The 15,107-nt window shown below is 40.9% G+C and overlaps 1 protein-coding gene across 3 annotated transcripts in view; it reads left to right on the top strand.

The window, feature by feature from the left end:
- The window catches only part of LOC140914601 (inosine-uridine preferring nucleoside hydrolase-like), a 29,739-nt gene extending 15,209 nt beyond the window's left edge, over positions 1–14,530 (top strand). Inside the window, exons 4-7 of one of the 3 annotated variants that reach the window (XM_073352860.1) lie at positions 7,217–7,396; positions 11,139–11,250; positions 11,879–12,015; positions 12,274–14,530. In XM_073352860.1, coding sequence (XP_073208961.1) covers positions 7,217–7,396; positions 11,139–11,250; positions 11,879–12,015; positions 12,274–12,624 — 780 coding nt within the window. In that variant the 3' untranslated portion in view covers positions 12,625–14,530. The remainder of the gene's footprint in view (positions 1–7,216; positions 7,397–11,138; positions 11,251–11,878; positions 12,016–12,273) is intronic. The other 2 variants (XM_073352851.1, XM_073352869.1) reach the window with 2 other exon arrangements.
- Positions 14,531–15,107: the final 577 nt, after the last annotated feature.

Genomic DNA, 15,107 nt, shown 5'->3' on the forward strand with positions numbered 1-15,107 from the left:
ACTTGGGGAGGAGGGCGGTTGGTTACACAGGGGCTGTAGTGGCAGTCTGTGCTCCAGCTGCCTTTCCTGCAGCTCAACCATACACTGGAGCATACTGGTTTGATCCTCCAGCAGCCTCAACATTGAATCCTGCCTCCTCTCATCACGCTGCCGCCACATTTGAGCTTCAGCCCTGTCTTCAGCCCGCCACTTACTCTCTTCAGCCCGCCACCTCTCCTCCCGGTCATTTTGTGCTTTTCTGCACTCTGACATTATTTGCTTCCACGCATTCGTCTGTGCTCTGTCAGTGTGGGAGGACAGCATGAGCTCAGAGAACATTTCATCATGAGTGTGTTTTTTTTTCTTTCTAATCTTCACTAGCCTCTGGGAAGGAGAAGATCCTGTGATCATTGAAACACATGCAGCTGGTGAAGAAAAAAAAACAGAGGTATTTAAAAAGACACATTTTATAAAACAGTTGCTACACTCTTTCAGGGTAAACCTTGCTGTTAACATTACATACATAGCACATGTGCTTTCGTTACAAGGTCGCATTTTGCTTCCCTCCACTGCGTGTCTACCCCCTCAACCCTCCCTGTGGCTAACAGCGGGGAACATCTGTTCATCCACAGGCAAACAGCCCAGCAGGAACGGGCTCCTCTGAGTGTCCCCTGAAGAAAAGCACCCTGTTTCAACCAGGTGACCATGAATGATATCTCACTCTCCTGAGGATAACACAGAGAGATAAAGAACGGATGTTGTTTGAACGCCAGCAAACATACACTGCAATGCTTTGTTGTACAATGATTCCTGAGTATATGTTACTGGCCTGGAGTGGTAAAGTGTCCTACCATGGAGGATGCAATAAGGCTGCCCTCCCCAGAAACCTTTTGCAAAGGCTTTGGGAGTACATCCAGGAGTGCCGCGAATGCCAGGGCAAATTAACCCTTTCACATGCTTGCTTTTAAACCATGTATAGTATTTTAAAAGGTACACTCACCGGAGGTCCCTTCTCCGCCTGCTGGGTCCAGGAGGCAGCCTTGGGTGGGTTCGGGGGTACTGGCTCCAGGTCCAGGGTGAGAAACAGTTCCTGGCTGTCGGGAAAACCGGTTTCTCCGCTTGCTTTCTGTGAGCTATCTCCAACCTCATCATCATCATCATCTTCTTCGTCCCCAAAACCTGCTTCCATGTTGCCTCCATCTCCATTGAAGGAGTCAAACAACACGGTTGGGGTAGTGGTGGCTGGACCCCCTAAAATGGCATGCAGCTCATCATAGAAGTGGCATGTTTGGGACTCTGACCCGGAGCGGCCGTTCGCCTCTCTGGTTTTCTGGTAGGCTTGCCTCAGCTCCTTAAGTTTCATGCGGCACTGTTTCGGGTCCCTGTTATGGCCTCTGTCCTTCATGCCCTGGGAGATTTTGACAAAGGTTTTGGCATTTCGAAAACTGGAACAGAGTTCTGATAGCACGGATTCCTCTCCCCATACAGCGATCAGATCCCGTACCTCCCGTTCAGTCCATGCTGGAGCTCTTTTGCGATTCTGGGACTCCATCATGGTCACCTCTGCTGATGAGCTCTGCATGGTCACCTGCAGCTTGCCACGCTGGCCAAACAGGAAATGAGATTCAAAAGTTTGCGGTTCTTTTCCTGTCTACCTGGCCAGTGCATCTGAGTTGAGAGTGCTGTCCAGAGCGGTCACAATGGAGCACTCTGGGATAGCTCCTGGAGGCCAATACTGTCGAATTGTGTCCACAGTACCCCAAATTCGACCCGGCAAGGCCGATTTAAGAGCTAATCCACTAGTCAGGGGTGGAGTAAGGAAATCGATTTTAAGAGCCCTTTAAGTTGGAATGGAGGGCTTCATCGTGTGGACGGGTTCAGGTTTACATCGATTTAACGTTGCTAAATTTGACCTAAAGTCCTAGTGTAGACCAGGGCTAAGAGTGGAATTCATGTGAACAGTTACTCAAAGAAGAAAGAACAGTTATGTATGCTACAGTTCGTGTGGTTTTGCAAGATATTATACACATGGATTCCACAAGCCACTCTCTTTCCCTGTGTCAAGGTTCCTCCCCCACTCTGAACTCTAGGGTACAGATGTGGGGACCTGCATGAAAAACCTCCTAAGCTTATCTTTACCAGCTTAGGTCAAAACTTCCCCAAGGTACAAAATATTCCACCCTTTGTCCTCTGATTGGCTGCTACCACCACCAAACTAATACTGGTTACTGGGGAAGAGCTGTTTGGACACGTCTTTCCCTCCAAAATACTTCCCAAAACCTTGCACCCCACTTCCTGGACAAGGTTTGGTAAAAAGCCTCACCAATTTGCCTAGGTGACTACAGACCCAGACCCTTGGATCTTAAGAACAGTGAACAATCCTCCCAACACTTGCCCCCCCCCTTTCCTGGGAAATGTTGGATAAAAAGCCTCACCAATTTGCATAGGTGACCACAGACCCAAACCCTTGGATCTGAGAACAATGAAAAAGCATTCAGTTTTCTTACAAGAAGACTTTTAATAGAAATAGAAGTAAATAGAAATAAAGAAATCCCCCCTGTAAAATCAGGATGGTAGATACCTTACAGGGTAATTAGATTCAAAACATAGAGAACCCCTCTAGGCAAAACCTTAAGTTACAAAAAAGATACACAGACAGAAATAGTTACTCTATTCAGCACACTTCTTTTCTCAGCCATTTAAAGAAATCATAATCTAACACATACCTAGCTAGATTACTTACTAAAAGTTCTAAGACTCCATTCCTGGTCTATCCCCGGCAGAAACAACATATAGACAGACAGAGACCCTTTGTTTCTCTCCCTCCTCCCAGCTTTTGAAAGTATCTTGTCTCCTCATTGGTCATTTTGGTCAGGTGCCAGCGAGGTTACCTTTAGCTTCTTAACCCTTTACAGGTGAGAGGAGCTTTCCCCTGGCCAGGAGGGATTTCAAAGGGGTTTACCCTTCCCTTTATATTTATGACACCCTGCTATTATCGAGTCCTACTAGCATGAAATTCTTTACTAGTAAATGAACTGAGGAGTGGTTGAGCCCACTCTGCGTTTATGCCTTTGGGGGCGAAGGGGCACTTAGGCTGCCAGCACAGCCTAAATGGACACTGCTGGTCAAAAGTATCCAGTCTCACATGCATGATGGTGTGCATGTGACATAAGAGTGAAATCCATGTGGACAGCACAACTCAAAGAATCACATTTACGGTAGGGTAAATAACCGTTTTTTCACATAACAAACTTACTTCATATTTTCCATAGTGCTTTAGAAATACGAAACACCTTTGTGAGGTAAGCAAATATTATTTTCATTTTACAGATAGGGTAATTGACACGTTATATTAGTTTTCCAAAATGCATATATATGGTATCGTCTCTAACATTTAGTCCAAGTAACCTAGGGATCAGTTTGCAGGTTCAATCTTCTAGGTCCTCAATGTTTTGAACCTATCTCCATGATCTAAACCACAAGAGGTTTTCATGGCAGAATTAAAAAAAGCATCTTCTTTTCTGTAAAAAGAAAAGGAGTACTTGTGGCACCTTAGAGACTAACAAATTTATTTGAGCATAAGCTTTCGTGAGCTACAGCTCACTTCATCGGATGCATTCAGCTGTAGCTCACGAAAGCTTATGCTCAGATAAATTTGTTAGTCTCTAAGGTGCCACAAGTACTCCTTTTCTTTTTGCAAATACAGACTAACACGGCTGCTACTCTGAAACCTTCTTTTCTGTGTCTGCTTTCTCACAGATACCAGTCTGATTCTTAAACTTTGTTTTTTCCATTTAACTCTTCCTCCCCTAAGCATAATAATGCAGATCTTCTTGCAGTTGGTAGTAATTACTTGCATGGTATCTGATTTTATGGAGTAGATCTGGATACTTACTTTATTGACTTGTTCTGGTATGAATTGGTCTTAGAAATCTTGATTACCCTGAACAGGACCATGCACATCAGAAATTGCATCACTAGACAGCAATTTCTATCTGTTTATTGAGAGAGACAGTGTAGGTGGAGGTTATATCTTTTATTGAACCAACTTCTGTTGGCAGAAAGTACAAGCTTTCGAGTGAAGAGGAGCTCAAAACCTTATACCTTCCGCCAACAGAAGTTGATCCAAGCTTTTGAGCTACGCAAAGCTCCTCTTCACTTGAAAGCTTGTACTTTCTGCAAGCAGAAGTTGGTTCAATAAAAGACGTTACCTCACCTATCTTGTCTCTTTCATATCCTTGGACCAGCATGGCTACAACAACACTGCAAATGCCTATTTTATTGTAATATAGTTTAGACATCTTTTAATCTAACAAGCTGTGTTTTCAAATGTTTGCCAACGCATATTAATCTCAAAGCCATTCATTCCTTGCTAACGGAGCAGACTTGCAATTTTGCTTCACTGCAGTTTCACATTTACCATAGATAGATGGTTTAAAAATCAAGTGGTCAGATACTATGACAGGTGTGGCTAAACCACAGCTTGTGAGCGGCATGCGACTCTTTTGACAGGTCAGCTGCAGCTTGCAGAGCCTGGGGCTTCACCCCATGTTGAGGGCGAACCGGCGCTCATGGCTTCAGCCCTGTGGAGGGGGAGGCCCGAGGCTCTGGGCTTTCCCCTGAAGTGGGGCAAGTCGGCGCTCGCAGTTTCAGCCCCAGTGCGGGGGTGGGGCAGCAGTGCTGCGGCTCAGGGTTTCACTCTACAGCAGGGTGACACATAGCTCACAGTTTCCACATCACTGGCATGGGGGCACTGATGCTTGGGGCTTCAGCCCCGCAGGAGGCAATGAGGCTGTGCTCAGAGCTTCAGCCCTGCAGGAGGAGGTGAGCTGGTGCTGGGGGCTTCAGCCCTGCAGGTGGTGCTAGGCTCCGACTGCAACTGTACATGCTCATTATAACAGGAAACTGCATCACTGTAGTGCTGTGCAGACCTCGTGTGCTGTGATCTCCCTGCATGCTGCACACTACAGGCTGTGTTTCCTGTTTATAAGTTGCATTTGAATAGTTTTAGATTTAAGTGTTAACTTTAAATTAATTTCATGGATGACAATGACATCTTCAAACTGTAAGAAATGCATTTACGAAGAAGAAAACCAAAGTTTTCAGCCAGAATGGGAGGAAGCTTTTTCATTTACTAGTAAAGATGGCAACCCCCTGTGCCTAATCTGCAATGCATTGTGCTCTCACTACAAAGTGAGCAACTTGAAACAACACACAATAACTTTTCGTCTAAGTACCCTCCTAGATCAGAATTAAGGAAAAACAAGCTAATCACATTAAAATTATGCCTCAACAGTCAACAGACACTACTTTCTCTGCTCAGTAAGGAAGCTGACACAATGACTGAAGCTAGTTTTGTTATGGCATGGAATATCGCTCCTGCTAAATGTCCATGTTGTGATGGAGAATTTGTTAAGAAGAATATTGCAGAAGTGGTTGCAATTTTAAATCCAAGTAACACTAAACTTCAGTGATTAATACAGCAGATTCCAATTTCATGCCACATTATGGAGAGGCAGATCTCCCAGATCAGTGACGGTGTTGCAAGCAACGTGCAAAATGATCTAAAGAATTCTCTAGCATTCAGCCTAGCTGTTGATGAATACACAGATATTCAAGATAAACCGCAGCTGGCGATATTTTTTCACTATGTTTCCACAGATGTAATTGTGAAAGAAGAAATGTTGGACTCGGTGCTAAAAAAACCAACCCATGGTGTTGACAAAGAATGCACTTGACGAAGCATTGACAAATGCCGATGTACCACTGGATAAACTTGTCAGTGTTGCAATTGATGGAACACCTGCGGTGGTGAGGGGAAAAGTAGGCCTGATTGGACTCTTGAAGAGCAATCCCAAATTTCCAGAGTTTCTCCTTGTTCATTACATCATCCATCATGAACATCTCACAGGCAGATACTTCAAGTATGAAAATGTTACAAAAATAGTCCCAGAAATTGTCAATTTCATCCGCTCAAATGGGAAGACTCATCGACAGTTCAAAAATTTCACTGAAGAGCTGGATCTTGAAGATAAACCCAACAATGTGTCTTTCTACTGTATTGTGAGGTGGTTGTCAACCAGCAATGTCTTAAATAGATTTGTGGAACTGTTGGAGCCTATCAGTGCTTTCATTGAAGAAAAGGAACAGTCCTATCCACAATTGAGAGATGAGCAATGGATAGAGGATCTTATGTTTGTCACTGATATTATACAGCATCTGCAAACTCTCAATTTGGCAATCCAAGGGAAGGATAAGATTATTTCTGACCTTACTCAGCATCTTCAGCTTCCAGAACAAGTTAAAGTTTCTGAAAAGAAACATAGTGTCAAGAGACTTCAACCATTTTCCCTATTTCAAGAGTAGGGTAAACACATTTCCTGAAATCAAAGTAGAAGATCACAAACTCAAAGAATACAAAGGTAAATTACAGGGACTGCTTGATGACTTTCAGGACAGGTTTGAAGATTTGCAGAAGCTGAGATCCTGCTTCACTTTCCTTGTAAACCCATTCATGGTTGATGTCATGGATGGCAGCTAGCATAGGCTGGGGAAGGCTGTGACTCCCCAAACAGCCCCACGTGGCCCTGCCCATGCTCCGCCCCGAGGCCCTTCCTGCTTGCCCTTGGCCCCAGACCAGGCAGGCTGCTCCTCTTCCAGGGAGCCTTCTGGGGCTGGCGCTAGGGCGGCTGGGATTTGGTATGGCTCCTGGTTGGGGCCGCATGCAGCCCACCCACCTACCTGGTGCTTCGTGGCTGGGGGGATGCACCGCCTGCCTAGTTCTCTGGGGTGGGAGGGGGGGCGCATGCCATCCACCCACCCAGTGTTGAGTGGGGCACGTGCCGTCTGCCCACCCACCCGGTGCTCCGGGGCTGGGGAGGGGAGGCTGCGCTGCTGCCTGCCTGGGGGTGGGGGCGCCTGCCCGATGCTCTGAGGCTGGAGGCACTCAGGCGAACCATAGTTGGGGGTGAGGGAGAGGAGCTGGTAGTCGCGGGTGGGGGGGCCCTCAATCAGTAACAAGAAGACAGCATGAATAGTAATTAACCACTCCTGAGACTTGCTCCAAACATAATCTGCTCTTTACAATAGATTATGTGCATTTCTGTAACAACAGGGTTAATACTCTAAATAAAATGTTGGTGGCAGTACTGGGATAATATAAATGTAAAGAGAGGCAATATGTCTTTAGATGATGTGCAGCCATGGTATATTCAGTCTGGTTTTGCACCTTGTTTAGATTCCAGTTTATCAAGGTGCTTCTACTCCCTTACTTGGTGGTCCTGTGGAATGGGCTTTGTATCATGGAAGAGATGGTTTGGGTGATGTTCCTGATCCGAATGCTCCAGGATTAGACCATCTACAGAAAGAACATGCTGTGATTGCAATGTTAAGAATTGTTAGTGAGAAGCCTGGTCAGGTGAGAATGTTCTTTATATCATTTTTTTTTATGTAGTAAAAGAAGACAGCAAGCAGGACTGAAGTCTGCTTATGCCAATTCCTTGCAATTATATGACATTATTTTGCCTGTCTAATCCTAATGGAGGATCCAGGTTCAGTCTTCAGTGGAAGGTGACCCACCTACCTTCTCCTGGTAGTCCATGGCGTTGTACACTGGGGTTGGAAGAAATTGTTTCTCATGCTTCTCACCCTGTACATGAATAACCATAATTAAACATCTAGTCCCAAATCACTGGTGTCCAAGTAACTGTCCCTTTAGTCAGGTAATTCTGGAGGCAAAAGAATTTGACACACTGATTTACCATCCCCCTTTCTTCCAGAGAAATAAAATCTTTATTTAATATTTAGGAGAGTCCGTTTGTTTGTTTGTTTGTTTTTTGCTGCTTACCTCAAACATGTCCTCACTCATGTCTTTGTGATCTTCTTTTAGGTATATATTGCAATAAGATTTCCTACTACCTTCTCTTTCTCAGCTTCTACTGTGTAGGCACAAGGTATAAATCTTTCATAATAGCTAAGACCCTCTATGCCTTTGTTTAATTTATCAGGGTTTTTTTTTTTATATTCTTTAGAATTTTTGCATCCCTACAGAGTTAAAAGAACCATAAACTATCATGGTACTTCATTTTGGGGCCTCAGTGTTTCTCTGTCATAGCTTTTCTTATGGCGGATTGCATGACTTGGAGGGACTGAAGATAGGATATAGAGAGTTTCATCTTTATTGCAAATTCAGATGATTGGCCTCATTGGTAGTGCTTGAAAGCTATTACTGTTTGATGGGTGTTTGATCAATGAGATGGATCTGGTGCTCAGTCCAATTCCGTATGGACAAGTAGACAAATGACAAAAGCCACCTCTGGACTTGATAGTGATTGACAAAAGATAGATAACAGTTCCAGCAGAGACCAAGGATTGAATGGACATGGAATCTATGAACAATATCTTGCCTCTAGAGGTGGTCAGAGTTGTGGCACATTGGTGGAATGGCATAATGAAGTGTCTGTCTTCACCAATGGTGTAACTGTTCAGTAGCTAAACTGATTACTTGATTTTCCGGGTCTCTAATTCGAACACTCTTCTCAAACTTATAGAAAAATTAAAATATTAATTTTCTTAGTCTGGTTTATAATGTCTCTCCTCAAATGCAGCCTAGGATCCTATTGACTATCTTTCTTGCATTTTGGGATTTTCTTTTAATATTTTGTTTTACAGAGAACTCTGCTCATGATTATATTGTCTTCATCCTATGCTCCCAAACACCATCTTTGGTATAGTTGTTACGATACGTTTTCCTTGTCTAATCTGTACACCTTTGGCAAAACTTTATTTAGCTTCTCATTCTAATGTGTTCTGTCAACCTCTAGGCTTTAGGGTGACCTACACTAACTTTTTCTCAGGCTTCCCTTTAGTACATTAAAAAAATATTAAGAACAAATTGTATCTACCATGTTTTCCTTGCATTTTTGCTGTAATGATTATTTTTGTACATGCTGTAGATAGATTCAGTTGAATGAGTTTCTTATATTTTTCCTGCTCTTCCAGGTTTTATAAAGACTTTTTCTTTTGATGATATGCTTGTAATCTTCATTATAAGCAATTATAGATTTTATTTATTTAGTTAGTTAATTAGTTTCTTCTAACAAAATTTTTAAAACAGGGATAAATCTTAACTGGAAAAGCAGACTACAGTATACCTCAGCCTATGTAACACCCTTTTCTTTGCAATATCTATTTCAGTTAGTTCACTTCTGAATACTCAAAAATAATTTTAAATCTCCCTTCCCAAAATCTGTTTTTTCTAGGTGCTTGTGTCTAGCAATTAGAGAATCTCATAAATCCAAATGATTTCTTCAAAATCAGTGGAAACTAGGTCTAGTAGGCTCTGTCTCCATCCCTCCACTTCCACTTTGACTACTTTGGAGAGAGAGGTTTCCTTGCAAATTGCTGAGGCCCTTTCAGAACTGTAAGTTTGTCGCTACTGTCAGTTGATTCCTGCTTAGCCTCCCATTTCAGTTATGTTCTCTGCTTTAGCTGCCCTTGTGACTTCAGCCTTGAGGAATTCCTTTTGTTAAAACTGTCACTGAAACCTAGCTTACACACATTATAAAGTGTCTTTAGGTATCTAGCCCTTTTTATCCCATGATGCTTAATAGATGTGATTCTGTTAATATCTAACTTCACTGCTGTGTTAATGTTGTGGATGAGTGGATGTTAACCTATATATAATATTACATTTCCTCCTGTTCTACTTGTTATAGTCTATGGCATACATTTTATTTTTTGTTATCTACTTATGCCATCAGATTGTTGTTGTAATGGCCAAGTCTGGTACTCCCGGAAAGACAATTTAATCCATTTCTCTTGCCATCATCTCATTTTATTTTTTACTAATGTAGCATTAAAATAGAACACCCCCCTCTTCAGATGCTTCTTCAGCCTGGACAATAAAATCACCCATCTTATGCACTCTAACAGTCCTCTGCCTGATTTAAGTGTTCCACTTGTTGCCCCTTGTTTAAATCCCTTCTTCAACCTTTCTGAAATTTTTTGGCCAGAATGGAAGGCCATTTAGAGTTTCTTCCCCAACAGATGTCCTTGCTTCCCAAAGACATAAAAACCTAGTCGTCCTTATTATGTTTCCTCAACCAAATACTGAGGAATCTGATCTTCTCTTCCTCATCTTACCAATATAGGGCACGGATAACTTTTTTAAGAAAATCACCTACAGGTCCGTTCTGCCCCTCATTTTACTACCTAGCTATGTAAATAGTGCAAGAACATACAGATTTCCCTCTTTTGAAAGCTAGTAGATTCTGCTTCTGATGGCTTATCGAAGGGAGTGAGCTCAGAGCTCTACAGGGTATGTGTACATTGCAATAAAAAAACCTGCTGCATGGAATCTCGGAATTTGGACTTTGAGGCTAATAATTGCAGTGTAACTGTTCAGGCTCAGGCTGGAGCATGGGCTCTGAGATCCTCCCTCTCACGGGATCTCAGAGCCCGAACAGCTACATGGTACTTTTATAGACTCACAGTCCAAGCGCCATGGCCATGCCACAAGTTTTTTATTGCATTGTAGACATACCCACATTCAGATCACTCTCCAATGAAAATATCTTGCCTCCAGTCCTCAAAAGTATCTTAACTAATTTATGTCATAAGGATGGAGGTACATTTTTTTCTCTTAATTGCCAGGTTCTAAACTGTATCATGTTTCAATGATAAACAACACCTTGAATTTGCACTCATAACAGATATGAAGCCAGTATAACCTCTGGAGCCCAGGCACAGTGTGCTCATATCAACTCACAACACCTAGCCTCATTCTGGACTAGCTGCAGCTTCTGAGTGGTCTTTATAGATAGCTCCCGGTAGAGTTTTTATTGCAGTATTCCAATAAAAGCAAGAAAAGACTGTAATGTCTTGAACAACTACATATGAAAAAAGAAGTATGTGACTTCTATGGGATTCCCAGACATCTGCAGTGAGAGTTCCAAAAAACCCCAACATAGCTAATACTTCTGGCAAGTGGGAGAATTAATCCACCAGAAGATGAAGTCACAGAGATGGAGTGTTGCTTTAACAGAACTGTAAACAAATATTTAAAACAAGCCACTGAGAAAAATGTGATCTGGGGTCTCTCTTGGTTTGTTTTCATTGGAGTAACATGTACAGAGAAGCGTTTTGTTTATGTTTTGTAGATTTCTCTAGTTGCCACTGGTCCTTTGACTAATCTAGCTTTGGCAGTGAAATTGGATCCAACATTTCCTATGAAGCTTAAAAATATGTTCATCATGGGAGGAAATGTAGAATGTAAGTCATTTACAAAATGATCAGTAGGCAAACATTTGAACTAATAACTCCAGTATGTTTATTCAGAAGCTGTGTGGTCTTTTGTATAAGATTGCTAGACTGCATGCATTTATGTATTAGATTAAGTATGGGAAATCATAGAATACCAGGGTTGGAAGGGACCTCAGGAGGTCATCTAGTCCTGCTGCTCAAAGCAGGGCCAATCCCCAATTTTTGCCCCAGATTCCAAATGGCCCCCTCAAGGATTGAACTCACAACCCTGGGTTTAGCAGGCCAATGCTCAAACCACTGAGCTATCCCTTCCCCCAAATGAGATGGTGTAGTTGTGAATGTTGCCATAATATGTGATTTCTTTGATATTTAGTAATCACACTCACAGTTAATACCTTTTAACGACCTTAACTTGAAGTTAAATCTTTGTTGGAATTTTATAAGAAGATAAATTTATGATAGTCTTTTAATGCTAAAAATATGGTGTATTTTGGACATGTTCTTTTTTGTGTTATGATTTTTTGCTAAGCAAAATGAACAAGGTGCACTAAATACTGTAAGTTTTGGTACTGAAAAGTAAAATGATTGAAGAAAATAAGCAAATATACTGAACAGTTATTTTTTCGGTTTTTGTTAGCCAGAGGAAATACTACGATCTGTGGAGAATTCAATTTTGCAACTGATCCAGAAGCTGCTTATGTTGTCTTAAATGAGTTCACTTGCCCTACTTATATTGCATCATGGGAATTTACATGTCACAATTCTTTGTCTTGGGTAAGATACCAAATGTTTAATGTTAAAGGTAAATCTGGTGAAACTCAGTCTGCATGGGTTTGTCCAAATGGATCAGATTACAGGACTGGGTCCTAAATCAGAGCTCCCTGAATTTGAATGTAAAAATAACTGTATCTAAAGCTGTGTATATGCTCTAATGCTGGGTAGTCTTGACTTAATTGCAAAAGGAGGCATGAAGCTATATCCCAATGTTTCTCTTCATTTTTTAATTGCCAACATTATTCTTTTGGTTTGCAGGAATTCTATCGTGAGTGGGTTAATCAGGACACCAAAAAAGCTAAATTCATGGAGAAAATATCTGCTCACAGCATAAAATTCACAGAGTCAAAACATGAAAATACAGGCAACATGTTATGGACTTCAGGATTCGTGTCTTGTGATTCCTATGCTATGGCTGCTGCAATTGACGAGAGCTTTGTCACAAAAGCCATAGAAGTTGCTGTAAGTGTGGAGCTGAATGGCTCACTAACTAGAGGAATGATGGTAATGGATATGACCGGTCTTCTTAAGAAGAAAAATAAAGCTTTTGTCATTAATAAGTGTGATTTAGAGAAGTTCAAGGAACTTCTCATTGCTGCTTTAAAATAACATTTGGCTGTCTGATAAATTTCCCAATCTTGTTAATTTTGAACTGTAACTGTAGGTCTCATTACAGTGGTACAGATAACTTTAGATTCATAGCTACTATCAGACAACATAAAACTATTTTTAGTTAATAGCTTTCTCTTATGTCAGGTTTCCAACAAAGTGCATTCAAGTGAATATGAAAAGGACCCATTTAAATCTACAATAGTGAGAGAATTCAAAGTGCAAGTTAAAATGGCAGCCTAATTGTTAGATAACTCTGCATGCACTTATTACCTGGTAGGCTAGTACTCTAGTTTAGCATGTAAATACTTAACTTACCCAAGTTTCAAAAAATGCATTTACTCGGTAGACAGAAACAGCAATAAAAGAGCATTGAAATCTAGAATATGCATATAAATTATGTCTGTCATCAGTTTGTAAGATGGAGAAGATAGACTGTTCTAATTCCTACTGCTTTATTATTACGGAAAAACAAGCCAATTTTTACTTAGAGAATCTAGATTAAGGATTTGTAAAGTATTATTTAAAAGCCACTTTAAGATCCAGGAGCTCAACATATATTGATAAAATTTAAAACACGTAAAAAGGGAAGATGTAGAGGAATTTGAAGGACCATGGTCATGGGAAACAAAACTGTTTAACTTCAGGTTACTAATTTTAAAATCGTCCAGAAATGTAGTGAATGAAAGTTTTTTATCATCTTATATTTGTTATGTATCTTATTTAAAGTGGGTTTGTAACCTGAGTCCAGTTTACATAAGAAAAAAGTATCAGGGGGTAGCCGTGTTAGTCTGTATCCACAAAAAGAACAAGGAGTCTGGTGGCACCTTAAAGACTAACAGATTTATTTGGGCATAAGCTTTCGTGGGTAAAAAACCACTTCTTCAGAGGCGTCTGAAGCTCTCCAGCAATTAGAAACTAAACAATAGCAACTTGTTAATGTAGGACCTGGACTGAATATGTCGTAGTTTGCATGCTCTAAGGTTATGATTCAGTGTGCGTACATGTGTAAGCACATGTTTGGTAAGCATATGTGTAACGTAGTCAATCGAACCACTGACATCATTTTAGTTACAAACATGCTTAAGTATTTTCTGTAATCGTGCCTTAATACTGGTACAGCAGCCGCAATTAGCTAAATCTATTCCTAGAGCTGTGTAACAAATTAATAATTCTGCTGAAAGCAAAGAGATAGTAAAAGAATACTAATTCATACCCTTTAGGTAGGGGGAAATCAAATCTGTTTGTCAAACAGGAACAAAAACAATAGGAAATTTGTTGGGTGGTTAAACTTTTAACAAGAAACACAAAGAATAACTTAAAAATATTCACACTTACATCTGAACTATTGTTGCTGTTTCTGTTACAGTAATGGCAAATACTCAGAAATCATCCTACTGTAACTTGACTTTTTTGACATTTGCTACTTGTATTTTTATATATAATTCATATGATTCTTTAAGAATACTGCATATGTTAGATATCACTAATCAGTATGTTAATTACATTTTGTATTAGTATAAGAAGCATGTATGATTTTGGAAGTAAAGAAAAATATTAAATACCTGCCTGTGTTCTTTCCAAATGCTAATTTTAATTTGCTATTTGGAAAATCCTGAAAGTGCAAAATGGGAAATGAAATAAATGAGTTATTTCATGCATTAGGAAAGATCCATGCTCCTCATCATGAGTCTTGTGGTTATCCCTGTTATAACTTATTCTTGCTCTCCCTGGTAATGATTTCAACATGAGGCATAATTTCCTGGGGTGGATTTCTCTAAAAGTAGGTGGGTAATCTGTGAAATTTTAGACCTTGCTAGTTTTTATGCCCTTTGAATTTTCTTTGTAGTTGTTGTTGTTATTTTCACACGGTTTTAAATGAAAGCCTTTGAAATTGGGCTCTGGCTGAAGTTTTCCCTTGGCAGTTGTGCTTTTCATTGTTGTCTGATTATCTCTTATAAAACATTGTCTGTCTACACAAAACTTGGTAGGTAGGAATGCTAGCAAGAAACGGTTGCAAGAAGGAGGCTGTTCTTTTTTCTTCGTTGTTGAATTTAGAGTCACTTCTAGCCATTATTCATGCCCATAACTGAAAGTTTATGCACTGTGCGTGCAATTCTAATTGGTTGATGGAGTCAGTGGAGAGGCAGCACACATTAAATGTACAGCGGGTACTACATTTCTCTTGTCGGAGTCTGTTCTACAACAGAGAAGGGATTCATGTACATCAGTAGCTGCACTTCTTACTCCCCACAGGTCCCCACTCACATTGCTTAAATCCCCTGTCATGACCTGGCCTGCTTTCCTCCTCTGGACCGACTCCAATCTGTTGTTAGTGGACACAGTCGCTAGATCTCATGTGCTTCTAAGCCCTCCTAGCTCAGGGTCTCTCAGGCACACTTCCATATGCAGTCACTGAATCTGACACCTTTCTTGGGTAGTGGATCTTGAAGTCTGGCCTTTTCAGAACATAGAATTAGTGC

The sequence above is a fragment of the Lepidochelys kempii genome, chromosome 1, assembly GCF_965140265.1.
Source record: "Lepidochelys kempii isolate rLepKem1 chromosome 1, rLepKem1.hap2, whole genome shotgun sequence".
NCBI classification, from domain to species: Eukaryota; Metazoa; Chordata; order Testudines; family Cheloniidae; genus Lepidochelys; species Lepidochelys kempii.